A 14,181-nucleotide genomic window follows, 5' to 3' on the forward strand; every position below is an offset into this window, starting at 1 on the left:
ATTCAAAGTTTTCTCTGCGTGAAGCAAGCTAGGGTTTCGAATCGTCGGACGAGACCAATCCCGTTACCTGGACCAGAAAAGGAAGGATCGATTGGATTCGCGGCCAATTTCCGCAGTAAAGTAACAAAGCAATGTTTAATCCTGAAACAACGAACAACATGTGACTCCCTCCCTTTCCAATTACCCCAATCAGCCTTTCTTCGTTTAAGTACTGGGTATTCGCTTTTTACTTACAATAATAAGTTCAATTTATTGTCGTTTCATGTGTGTTGTATTGGATTTTACATTCTATTGTTAGGCCTAACAACTTTCCCTCTTTCAAACTTCTAACTAACTAGCAGTGCATTTGGTGGAGCCGCTTGGTTTCTCGCAAAATTAATTTGATTTTGGTTTAATTTTTACATTTTTCCACCTCGTGGGTGGTTAAAAGGCTGCTTGCCAGCAAGGTTGCCGAAATAAATTCTGTGTTTTTGAAAAAAAAAATTCTGACTTTCTGTGATTTTGCTCAAAAATTCTGTGATGAAATTCTGTGATGCTTTTTCCTTGAATTTCCGAGAAAATTCATGAGAAATTGGGTCTTCCACACATTCCACACATTTTAGTTGGGCAAAATCAATTACCGTTACCAATCTCATCATACTTTTCCAATTCAAAGTAAGAAATCTAAATTTAATACTGTCCAAAAAAATTATAATTTCGGAAATCCATTATAAATTTTAAAAACTCTGTGAAATCTGTGAAAATTTCAAAATTCAGTTTTCTGTGACACAGATTCTGTGATGAAAATTTGCTCAAAATTCTGTGAAATTACAGATTTTTCTGGGATTTCGGCAACTTTGCTTGCCAGTCCGAAATACTCGATTTTTCCGCCAGAAAGTGCGAAAGACACTTCATTTATCTGACTCAATAGATTCGGGTAAAGCTGAGAAAACATGGCAGATTGTATAGCAAATCGCTAGAGAATATGGGTAGCTTGGTTATGAGTACCCTTTCAGACAGATTGGCGGGATATGATGGAAGTCTCGTCACGTCACACTGATGTTTGCTGGTCGAGGCCTATGCAGGTCCCTGAAACGGGGCGATTAGAACCTTTTTGCTCGGCCGGTTACCGCATGGCATTTGTGCAGCTATGTAGCGTGACCTGCTGGAAGTTCCGGAATCCGGATGTGGTATGGCTGGGTGGATTGTTTGGCGAATTTGGGTTTACAGTCAACTAAACAGCGTGGTTGAAAAAAATCCGAAAATTCTTTTGGGCAACTTCAACGCAGACATAGGATCTTGATGATGAACGAATCTTGAGGACAGATGGACGAGAACGGTGAGCTGTTTGTATAGTTTTGTGGCAACAAAAACATTTTGATAGGTGGATTATTCTTCTCCCATCGATCAACTTGTGTGTCTCGAGATAGCCGAACCGAAAATCGAGTTGAAAACATCTGTATCTGTTAGGGCGTGAAACACCCTACAAACAATACCGCTGGGCTCACTGCTGACAGCCTCTCTGTCAGCCGATCGACGCGCCAACCAGCGGGTAGATTACAACAACAACAACCAATCACTTTATGTTTTGTATTGTAAACGTTTAGTCGCGACGTATTTTATCGTCTAATAAATCGTCATTTTAATATGTAGTGTTAAGTAACTACGTGTTATTTATTCTCTTGTATCCGTGCTACCCCAGTTTACAACAGTGGCGACGAGTCGGTCAAGTGATTACCGCGAAATTCACTTAATTATCGCGTAATTACGTTCCCCACGCGGAAAAGACGTCGGTGTGTGATGGATTCAAGTGATCCTAACCCAACTTCGGATCAATCCGCTGGATCAAATGGGACCATCAGCGGGCTCCCCAGTGGACAGCAGTTTCACCCAGCTGGCATGCAACAGCTTTTCATCCGCCCCACACAGTTCGGTCAACAGCCACCGACGGGACTTACTCTTCAGTTCCCCGGGCAGCAGCAGCAACAGCAGCAGCAGCAGCAATCATCGCACCAGTTTTCACCAACTACCGACGCACTTCTCTCCCAGCTCCTCCAACAGCAGCAAGCATTTGCGACACAAATGCTGCAACAGCAGCAGGAATTCATGCGGCAGCAGCAGGAAATGTTCCTCCGTACGCTATCATCAATTAGTGTGCAAATTCCATCAAACCCAGAAGTGATTTTAGATTCACTGTCGCATCACATTCATGAGTTCCGGTACGACCCGGACAACAACATTACGTTCGTGGCTTGGTACGCGCGGTACAAGGACCTGTTCGAGCAAGACGCTTCCCGGCTCGACAGCGAAGCAAAAGTGCGTTTGCTTCTCCGGAAGATGGGTTCCGCCGAACATGAACGGTACGTCAACTTCATTCTTCCGAAGCTACCGAAGGACTACCAATTCGATGAAACAGTTCGGAAATTGGGGATCTTGTTTGGTGCTGCTGAATCGCTCATCAGCAAGCGATATCGTTGCCTGCAGACAACGAAAAAGTCCACCGAAGATTACGTTTCGTTTTCATGCCGTGTAAACAAGAACGCGGTCGATTTTGAGCTGAGTAAATTGACGGAGGAGCAGTTCAAATGTTTATTATTTGTTTGCGGCATGAAAGCGGAGTGTGATGCAGAGGTGCGTACTAGACTGTTGGCAAAAATCGAGGACCGGAACGACGTGACCCTGGAGCAGCTTTCTGAAGACTGCCAGCGGCTGATGTGTCTGAAGAGAGACACTGCTTTGATCGAGGGAACATCCGGACCACCAGCAGTGCAGTTCGTGGAGCGGAACTATAATCGGAAACAAATTTCCAAAAGTTCTCCGAAAAAAGTGAATTCCCCCAAAAACATTCCCCCAACCCCTTGTTGGAAGTGCGGCGCAATGCACTACACTCGTGAGTGCCCGTACAAGGACCACAAGTGTAGTGATTGTGGCAACAACGGACACCGTGACGGTTATTGTTTATCCGAAAACAAAAGTGCAAAGCCCTATCGCAAGAACAAAAATGAAACTTTTCGGGCAAATGCAGTGAAAGTGAATGCAGTGCAACAAAAACGAAAATTTGTTCATGCTCATCTCAACGGTGCTGAAGTGCAACTGCAGTTGGACACTGGATCCGACATCAGTGTGGTATCGAAGTGTGTGTGGGAGAAAATCGGGAAGCCTTCCACCACCCCTGCACTACGTAATGCATCTACGGCTTCTGGTGCCCCCCTCCAGCTCCTTTTCAAGTTCCAGTGTGACGTCAACGTCAATGGCCAGCAGCGCCGTGGGACATTTCACGTGGTCGACAAATCGTTCAACGTGTTCGGTATCGATTTGCTCGACGCTTTTGGGCTCTGGTCGGTGCCGATTTCTTCTTTTTGCAACCAGAGTGCCAAACCATCCACATCGTCGGAGTCATTTGAGGCAGCACCACTTTTCAAAAATTCAGCATCCAGCACTTCACCACAGCACAATCGCTCAGCAAGGCTGAACCATTTCGAGACATTCGAGAGGGGAGAAGTTCGGTTCCAATAATCTCCAAATTTTTCACCGATGTCCCGTCTCTCTCTCAACGTCTCCTTCTCCATCATCATCAAGCTCTGCTGATCCAGTAGAGGCCAACGAACAGCTGTGCAGGTGCCTCGTCGTTCTTCGCGGACCAGAAGACCGCCGATTGGTTCAACCCGCACCGGCTGTATTAAGGGAGGAGATGTTAGGGCGTGAAACACCCTACAAACAATACCGCTGGGCTCACTGCTGACAGCCTCTCTGTCAGCCGATCGACGCGCCAACCAGCGGGTAGATTACAACAACAACAACCAATCACTTTATGTTTTGTATTGTAAACGTTTAGTCGCGACGTATTTTATCGTCTAATAAATCGTCATTTTAATATGTAGTGTTAAGTAACTACGTGTTATTTATTCTCTTGTATCCGTGCTACCCCAGTTTACAACAGTATCAGCCGGAGAGCGTACTTGATGTCCGCAACAAGCGAAGTTGTGACTGCGAGTTGTGCGTGTTCAACAGTCGAACGAGGAAAAAGTCGGATGTGGGTGCAACATCCGTCGGTTGGTGAATCCAAGGTGAAAAGAGCGTATGTCGAAAAGCTTGAATCCCGAATCTAGAATCTTCCGAGCGATAGGACCATCGAAGAACAATGCACTGACATCAAGAATGCTTTTATTACGACGAGCCTTGGAACTCTAGGAAAAATGTGTGGAAGAAAAAGTGGTGTCGGATGAAACCTGGAATTTGTTCGATGATCCGAGAAAGACGAAAGTCGGAATTGAGCACGCGTGTTCTAGGTCAGCCAAAGCAGCCGATATGCGGAACTGGAGACAGGACAAGAGAGCCTGGACAAACTCCCTAGCAAAAGAGGAAGAAAGAGCAGACAGCAATGAAGAATCCTTTTATTGTTTGACATTTCTCGCCGCCTCAGTGATACTAGGACAAACACAAAAATACCGCTAAAAGACCGACCAGGTCAGTTACTGATCGATCGAACGGAAGCTGATCTCAAACGTTGAACTGAGCAGGTCTCAAAGTCAATGTCGGACCAAGTCGTTCTAGTTCTATAGTTTCATGATAGCTGAGTAAAAGTTTGTGAAGGTAGAATGCTCCAGTACCTTGGAAGTCAAATAACACCTGATGGCGGTAAGAAAGACATCGAAACCCGCATTCGAGAGGCACGAAGCGCGTTTGCGAATTTTCGAAACATCTGGCGCTCACGACAGATCTCTCTACGATGAAAATCCGAATATTCAACTCAAACGTCGATCCGTTTTGTTGTATGGCATGCATGTTAAAATGACCATTTTCGGGCCGCATGTGGCCCGTGGTTTCTTGTGTGCGACCTGCTTGGCCGCCTCAAATAAAATGCAAAACTTAAGCCAAATCGTGGTGGTTATCAAAACAATAACTTGGTTGCACATATGCGGTGACGAGGCGAAAGCTGCAGGTATTTGTGAATAACTACCTGCAGAATATCATCGAACGTAGAACTACATCGACGGTGTCATAAAAATGCTCTAGAAATCAGATTCGAGAGCGTAAGTGGAGAAGGATCGTACATGTGTCCGAGTGTAATCCACATGGCAATCGAAGAATACGCTGGCCTAGAAGCTCGTGTCGGCATTGTAAGTAATTGTGAATGCAACTTTACGCAAAACTCGTTTTTGTCACTTGACACTTGTCCTTATCATTCAATAAGGAAAGGTGCGTTGAATAAATGTACAACTTTAGCTAAAATAAATCTAATTTGTGCAGCTTGTTTCATGAATAACTAAATATTTAATCAATCTTTTTTCGAATAGAATTTTATGCACAGATTTGTAGTTTAAAGTTGTATCGAAGGATGTCAAATATGAATAAACTGGGTAAACAGAAAATGGAATTTTACTATGCTTATGAAATTAATTTTAAAAATTTCCGAAATACCACTGACATTGTTCCTTATTAAGCCATAAATTTTCAACACTAAAACAATTAATTGGTCTAATCTTGAAATATTACCTTTTTTGAAAGAAGGAAAATATTTCATTTTTTATTACTTACCAAAAACTTAACTTATATTGCTTACGCTATTTCCTCATGGATGCATGAATTCACCGCAATTTTGCCATATTAAGTGCTTGCTTGTATGTCTTTAACAGAATCATTTGCCTTTCTTATGGGTTTTTAGCCCATTTTAGTATTTGAAAATGCATAGGGAATAATCCATTCAAGTGTCATCTGCAAGAAAATAAAACATTCAATACACATGTCTTAAATTGATGTAGGTAAACCAAATGTGTGTCTTCATCGCTCTTCGGGACCTGCATTGAAGTAGCTGACAGATAGGCACAAAAGGCAGATATCTCCGTAGCCTAGGAAATATGTCCAGCATCGTTGACGGGCAGCTGCTTTGGGCGACGGAGCAAGATCAACCTACTGCTTCTCAAGTCGATTATTCTCTGATTTTATCCGTTCATGATTGAACGATCGTGATAAATCAATTCTTGATGTAATTCGTTAATTGTAGGCGTCTCAACTGCATACTGCGATTGCAAACGGTTGTAAAATCCAACTGAGAAAACAGGTTAATCAGGATTTTTCTTTCAAAGGATTATCATTCCAACGTTTATATCCAATACTGTTTATTTTACAACAAATGTGTATCAATCAACTCCACATATTTTGAAATTTTTATACCTCGAAGAGTATTACAAATTTTGCTATCAGAATTTAAAAGTTGGTATTTGTAGTACTCCGGCAAAAAATATGAAAATATACTCTTACTGTTCTAAACTTAGGAATCATAAAATTCTTTGGTGAGTTGTCATTGTGTATATAATAACAATATGAGTCATCTTCGTATCTAATAAATATCTCCAGCAAAGTACAATTACTTTTGAAGATTATGCTTTTGCATGTACAAACATAAAGCCCTATGTATAAGTTCGTATTGTTCTGAGTTCTGCACCATTCCTCCGCGTTGAAGCCTTAAATTACAAACAATACCAAGTACATCTACACTCGCCTGTTCATTGATAGTTGACTGGGATAAAAGAGTTTGATTTTCTGTTGGCACCAAAGGGAACTTTGTTTTGTCTCCAGAAGCTTCTGTACCTTTGACTACACAGGGAGATTTATTGGGATTCAACGATGATCGAATCTGACTCAACCCATTTAGTATAGCTAATAAACATCCTGTTCTACCTATTCCTGCTGAACAGTGTATGATAGGAAGGGAACGTATTCTTTCATTGGTCGGCTCTTTACTGAAGTCCTTCATACAATTGTTATCTAAGATGTCTAAACTCATATCCAACAATACGTCGATATCTTCTGGAGAACGATGATCTGGCCAGTCTGGGAACCAATAGTGATGTACTGTGTAAGCGACTCGAATTTCCTGCTGTTCTACGGGATTCTGGTACGAATGCACAACAAATAATTCACGCATTGTATAACCGTTTTTGCGGCATATTGCAACGTTAGTAATGAGGAAGTAATTAAAATTAATGCTTGGATCTGCTGCCTTGCATATTTTTGTTTCTGAATTGTCTTTCAGTTCAGTAAGGATTGATTCGGTGGCTGATAATACTGTATCTACACTTATATTCGCTAAGTTACTAAATACGACAGATTCGTTGATTTCTAGAGGAAAATATACGGAACATTTTTGTCGGTTATTTTCCACGAAATCCGTTAGCATAATAATCTTTTGTTCTACCGAACAAAGTTTGCTAATGTTGTGCGCAGTTGATTTCATGACGTTTTGATGTACCATTAGCCAAAACTCGTATATGGTATTAACCATGGGGCCCTGCGTAGCGATGTAGCTATTATTGGTATAATCCGGTCCCTGCAAAAAAGTGACAAACGTGATTATGCGTTTAAGTTTCTTGAATAATTTATTGATGCGAGCGATGAGGGCAGCCATATGAGAATAATACGCGCCAACTCATTTGTACTTTTACTCCTTTAACAAGTATAAAGAATATTTATATTCAAACAAATAGGATTGAAAAAAAAACTACAGGAATTGAAAAAAGCGGGTAGCATTTTTTTAAACATGCTTGTCATGATCACTCTTTGACGACGTAACAAGTTATAGATTCTGTGCCAATACTACTGATACGTAAACAACTTTCCTATTTATTTTCTCACAGCAAGCCTCTTAGATTTGAGGCGCTTGGGATCAGAGGGGTGCAAGTGCGTAAATCTAGTTTCGAGAAAACGCGCTTCAAACCTGTGAAGTTTCTCGATTTTTCATATATTTTTCGAATTCGAGCAGTTTTAATTCAATAAAAAGGGCCTAATTTAGCCGTTTTCTCACTTACCTTTATATAATTTGCGTTAATGTAGGGTTCGGCGGACATTCCAGGTTCTATTTCCAAAATGACTCTTGAATGTTCATTTGGAAGAATGGTTTTATAACGATTTTTTGATTGTGAACCAAAAACCAATGGCTTTTCTTGGTAGTTTGATGGTAAATCCCAAAATTCTTGATGAATCTTAAGTGTCATTTGTTTTTGCATTTCCTCAGAAATGAGCTCTTCATTTTCGGATCGTTTACCAGCAGCACATGCTTCTGTTCCGTCGGCCGTATTCGGAATATTCGGAATTATCGACAAATTTGTCAACTTGACATCGTTGTTCGCTCCTGGTAAAACATTATCGTCTTTGTTTTTGTCGTAACATCCATAGCTTTTTTTGAATATAGCATGAAGATTTTTCATGTACGTTGCAGAAAGCATGTTAGAAGCGTTTTGTAGAAATTGTATGTTGGCCAAATAAATTTTGAAGTCTTCACTAGTAGTTTGCGGGCTTAGTGGCTTAGTAGTGATTTTCCGAACATTTGTGTTACTAATGCTCATAGTATTGACACCACCGGCCAACGCATCAGCACAATTACAACAACAGCAATCGCAACATGTGAATTGAGTAAGATTGTTCGTGGATGCTGTTGATGTAACTGTTGTTTTGTATTTGAACATATCGTTTGCGGCTATTCCTCGTTTTTCGGATCCTTTGCCGTTCATATTAGACACACAGGAACACTCATTCGATCGTGAAGTCTCGTTTTGTTTATAATCTTCCATGGAATCTACAAAAACAATAAAATTATTATTTACTACAAAAAGCGTTTGTAACAATAAGCCTTTACAAGTAATCTAACATTTTCCGAACAATAATCTTTAGGTACACTCTAAAATACTATAGAATATTCAGGTATCGAACAAACTGGCAATAATTAAACAATATTGGTAGATACTCACCACTATGGCTGTTGATTTGTGTCTGATGATAGCACATATTCGTGTTGTTTATGTCGGTTTCTTTCTGCTTGCAGCAACAACTGGCACGGGTATTTGTAATGTTATGCAGACTATCTGAACTTAGGAATTTGCGGCGCCCGCCGTGCTGCTGACAATTTGGTGAAAGATGTGGTTCATTTCCAGTACACGTCGCAGAATGTTCACGGCATTTTGTTTGGCCATTATTTGAAGCCAACTGATGTTCGTCTTCCTCTAACATTAGACCGTCGTTCTGTGTTTGGTAAGTGGCCATACTGTTGAGACTACAAATCGATCCCGGGAGATTACAGTTCGATACTGATAATGCCCTGTTTTGAACATTGATCAATGTTAAACTTGTGTTGGAATTTCGCCGTTCAAGTAACCCTTTCTTAGCTGGACGAACATTCTGTTGATTGTGCATATTTAAAGAATTATGACTGTTGTAACGGTTTAAGCTGTTACTGGAGCCCTGTAGGTTCAGGATTAAGCTAGTGTTTGATCCACGACGTTGCAACAGATTCTTCTTTATTTGAACTGTTTGACCCGATGGTTTATTGGGTCCTTGGTGGTGTGTTTGATGTTGTTGCAAGTTATAAGACGACCCAGCTAAGCTTAAGTGCGATCCTTTGTAGTTGCTCAGGCTGTAATTTGAGGCGGACAAACCTTTTGTCAAACCGCTATCTCCTGAAGCAGCTTCCAGGTTCAACACTAAGCTATGGTTTGATCCCCTCCTCTGTAATATGCTAGATCGGCTTTTATTGAGAGTTTGAGTTGGTGGTTTCTCAACTATTAGTTGTTCATTATTTGGTTCGGTAAATTCACACACTGGCGTTATTTCAGGTAAGGTTTTAAGATTTGCATTTGACTTACTTAAAGTGTGATCTTTCACCAGAGTCAAATTTGAAAGATTACCTTTGCTACCTCCAATATATTTGTGGTCATCCATATTTGTATTAGAGCTATCTGTGTTTTCCTCGAAACTACCAAGCCTTTGCTGAAATCCACAAAGTAAATGGCGCTCTGAAGCAGGACTATTGTTACTAGTGGTTGCATTTTCGCCCATATACCGATTTGGCTTGTATTTGCTGTGCTGCTGTTGCTGTTGCAGTCGATACGGTTGACGTTTTGGGGTAGTAGGTACAGACAACGAAGATGTATGAGTATTAAGCGATGTAGAATGATGTACTACATTTCTCGTATTTGTACGGTGTTCTACCTTTTCCATTGCACTATGAGTCCTTACTGGTTGCGGTAGTAAATAGTTTAGCGATTGATCCGAATCTAGAGAACTTGCTTTTTTACGGGTTTGTGTGATTGTCGGTGTTCTCGGTGTTTGAATTTGTGAATGTTGACTTTTTCGACTGGCCACGCTTCCACATTCCAGGTCATATTCCTCATCTTCATCATCATCATAATCGTAGTATTCGAAATAAAACTCGTTGAACTTATAATCATCATCAACCGTCAAAGATTCATCCTTATCATTAAGATTCAAAGTAAGATTAAAAATATTACGTTGTTTTCTACAGCTGTTTCCATCAATAGAGTCCATTATTTCTGACTGCATTGTTGATTGAAATTGGTTATCGGAAACTGAATGATGAGGTTGATTAGCGGCAATTTCAACAAGTTCTTCTACTGGAATACTTGTTGTGAGATTCTCTTCAACAAGACGAGCCCCTTCAGAATCCAAAGAAATCGATTTGAGACGAACTCGCCTTGTAGCTCGAGATGTTGAAGTAATGCTATCAGGTATAAGCACTTTTGCGCTTTCACGAGATCTAGTGTTACACTCATTGGACTCTATTCCATCAAGTTGATCAGTTGCCATCGTTTCTTCTTCTGGTTCTTTTAATCTCTCCATACCATCAGCATGAGAGTCTGTAGATTTTTGAGGAGCTGTTGGCTCACTAGAAGGTGTATCCAGAGACGGTATCCAGGAGGTAACAAGAGATGGTATTTTAAAAACTGTTCCTTTGTTGTTTAAAATTGCTGTTTGAGCACTGGTAGGTGGAGTGAACGAATCTACATCCGGAAAACGAAAGTATGAATTGCCGAATTTTCCATTCGCACTGGATGGATGATTTGCAGTCACTTGAGGAGATTCAGTTTGACTTAGTTCATTAACGATTTTTGGCGAAAATGTAAATCTATTGAGACTACTTGAACTACTACAGCTGTTCATAGCAGCGTTTGGAGTAGTATAAGTCGTTGTTGCGGACGATACAGATGATGGCGTTAGTGATGGTATTAAAGTTGGAGACGATGATGAGTCGTAATAGTTCGGCGAATTTTGGTCGCTTCCAAAAAATATAGGCGATTGTGTGAGAACTTTCCTACTTGAAAGCATCTGGATATCCGAGGATTCAACACCGGTGAATGGATGTGAACCGCGTAAAGTTTTAACACCTCGTGATGGAACGTGGTCCATTGGTGAGCATTTCATCATATTTTCTTTATCGTCTGATAGGCTCTCACTAACAGATTTTGGTTTCACCCCATGCGATTCAAAATGAATTTTTGATGAAGATCCCGGTACGCGACCAGTATCAAACAGAGGAGATTCCGAAAGACGTTGCGGTGGCTGTACGCAGCATACATCTCCCTTTAGTACGGATATTTTGGAAATTGGACATTCCACTGCACTCTCTTCGTTATCTTCAGCGTTACCACTGAATGAACCTTTAAACTGCAATAGCTGTTGCTGTTGTTCATAAAAGCTTGTTTGGTTAAAACTAAATTTTTTGCCTGCAGATTTGATTGTTGGCGAAGGAGAAGAAAATGCATTTGGTGATGTATTTATGATTGAAACATTATTTAAAGACGTTTTTGCCTGAGCACGCCTGAGACTGTGTTGACTGTACGCTACTGATAAGTTATCAGATGTATTCGTTTTATGGATTTTCCGATCAAGTGTAGGACTGGTACAATCTTTAGGTGTTAGTTCATTTGGCAAAATTTCTCGACTTTCGCCTGTTTCTTCTGCTTGATTTATATCCTCTGCTTGCACAGAAGGGCTGTTATTTGCAACGGTCTCATCTTCCGGTTGTGCTTCATATTCACTCATTCTGAAAGATTTTTTTCCTTTTTCTATTTTTATAGGAGATATTAATGTAGTTTTTCTGGACTCAGAAACTAAGTTTTTGAACCACAAAAAAAGCAATGCTCCAACAGTAAGAATTCCTATAACTACAACAGTGCAAACAAACACCGGCAAAACAAGTTCACTCCAAGCAAGATTGAAGTTAACTCTTTCCAGAGATATGTCGTCCCCAACTGGCGTATTATGAAAATAAAATGTAGATTGGTGGGTATGTTGCTGCAATCGATGATCGTACTGATCTTTTTCCAAAAAAGGGGACGCTGGTTCACGTTCACTTACATCGTTGGGTAATTCCTTAAAATCGTCTGAACGTTTAAAAATGGGAATCGTTAACCTAGACAATTCTTTTTGCAATCGATTTGATGTAGCTAAAGAAGACGGAGAGAATACTTTGTTGTCAGATACATCGGCAGATTCCATTATTGAACCGTAAAAACGCACCAATTGCGAGTCATTCTGTGAAAAAAAGAAAGTATTGTTTATACGATATGTTCGGCGACACAGGTTCGTTGATACTTTCAAGCACACAATGACCTTGTAGTGTTAAAAAGTTAGTTGGGACTTGAACAAACAAAAGAACAAATATAATATATATATTCTGTGTAGCGAAAGAGACCCTCTAATTGTAAAGTAGCGCAATCCGTGGCCAGGACAGAAATAAAGGCTTATAGTTCCGGCCTAATGCCGGGCACCCTAGCGTGAGACAAATGTGCGTCACTCACCTTCCGATTCCGGCAGCAGCGTGGGCAGCGCGGTGATAGGGGCACTACAAAATTCCTCTTCCTTCCCACTGCAGGCTTTCGCGGAGGATACGGTTCCTTTTCCTTCTTGCGATCTCGACCCTACTGTTACCGCTACTTTGACCGCGCCCCTACAGCAACACCAGAATCCTGGTCGGTTCAACACTGACGTGCGTAGTGACAGCGAGCAGATGAAGAAAGACGTCAACGTGGATGACCTTCTTGCGGAAACGCGAGACCCGGTCCCGAATTCAGATGTTTCCGGTGCCCCCCGGAACTGGCCACCGTTCGCACCAACTTTCGACGGAGTTAAACAACGGGTAACTCGAAATTAGCCAACCAATTCACTTTTCACGCGAGATCTTCGAAAAGCCCGGGCACAGTCGACGAAAACGACGTCCTTCCTTTTTTCGTTCGGCTGCTGGTGTGTCTCTTTTCGAAGCCAGCCCGCCTTTTTCCTGCCGCGTGGCCTCCCTTTTTCTTTCTTTTTCTTTTCTTGACGCTTTCTCCGGTATAATAATTCGGGGCTGCTTGTAATGTTTCCGTGAAGTTTACTTCCGATTCGAATCACGGACAATTATCGCATCACTCGCGGAATTAAATTGCAACGAGAAAAGCACAATCGAACCAAATTTTCAACCGGACCGCACGACACACGTCGCGAGTTTTTTTAGGTGAGAAACGACGTCCTTCCTTCTTTTGTTCGGCTGCCGGTGTGTCTCCTTTTCGAAGCCAGCCCGCCTTCTTTCTGCCGCGTGGCCTCCTTTCTTTTTTGACGTTTTCCCCTCGGTTGTCATTTATACACGCTCAAACGCATTTCATTATTTTAGGGTGCTTAAGCCATATCATACTCAATTTTGATAAAGACGTTACACAACACTACCACAAGAGAGGAGTTTCTTGTGAGCTGAAGCGAAGCAAGCTCACAAGAAACTCAAAATTCTGTTCAAACCAGGAACGACATAGAGACTATTCAGATCGAGATGTTTATCCTCAAGTATATCTTGAACGGTACGACGAAGCTAAACTTCAACAAAACTTATATACATGAGCCCACAGCTCACCAGATCGGTTGATCCTTAACGTCCACAAAGCCACAAATACATAACGACAATCCATGTTGCCAGAAGTGATCAGTAAACCAGCCAAGCTGGCGAAGTCGTCTCTATGCCGCCCTAACCACTCTACTACCAAACAGTCTTGTGGTAAACATTCATCCGAAATCTTATTTGGTTCAATTGACTAACCAAGAGATCTCACAAAAGGAACTGCAAGATCCAAAAAGAACAGATTATTAGCTCAATGATATGGAGGCATGTCTATGTCGGTATTCCTCGGGAAAGGGTGGATTTAGCACCCAAATTGTCATGAGTCCAGATGGAAGTTTTACCGCGCTTCCAATTCGCGTTGCTTTTGAAGGGAAGTGTCATGACAACCCCCTACAACCGAAGACTATCCTCAAAACCCCATGCCTCAAATTTTAATTCACTACCATAGAAATACTAATCAATACTATGCTCCTTAACATTATGCTCTAATTCTAGACTAAGATAGATCAACATAAGATTATGCTGAGGTTGTTTAATTGTCG

The 14,181-nt window shown here is 41.2% G+C and overlaps 1 protein-coding gene across 1 annotated transcript in view; it reads right to left on the reverse strand.

Moving 5' to 3' along the window:
- Positions 1–6,081: 6,081 nt before the first annotated feature.
- The window catches only part of LOC129749731 (uncharacterized), a 47,334-nt gene continuing 39,234 nt past the window's right edge, over positions 6,082–14,181 (reverse strand). Inside the window, exons 2-4 of the mRNA XM_055744786.1 lie at positions 8,727–12,306; positions 7,788–8,554; positions 6,082–7,309 (exon numbers count right to left, since the gene is read on the reverse strand). Of these exons, the coding sequence (XP_055600761.1) occupies positions 6,347–7,309; positions 7,788–8,554; positions 8,727–12,270 (5,274 nt within the window). The 5' untranslated portion in view covers positions 12,271–12,306 and the 3' untranslated portion in view covers positions 6,082–6,346. The remainder of the gene's footprint in view (positions 7,310–7,787; positions 8,555–8,726; positions 12,307–14,181) is intronic.

This window comes from Uranotaenia lowii, chromosome 2 (genome assembly GCF_029784155.1).
Source record: "Uranotaenia lowii strain MFRU-FL chromosome 2, ASM2978415v1, whole genome shotgun sequence".
Taxonomy (NCBI): domain Eukaryota; kingdom Metazoa; phylum Arthropoda; class Insecta; order Diptera; family Culicidae; genus Uranotaenia; species Uranotaenia lowii.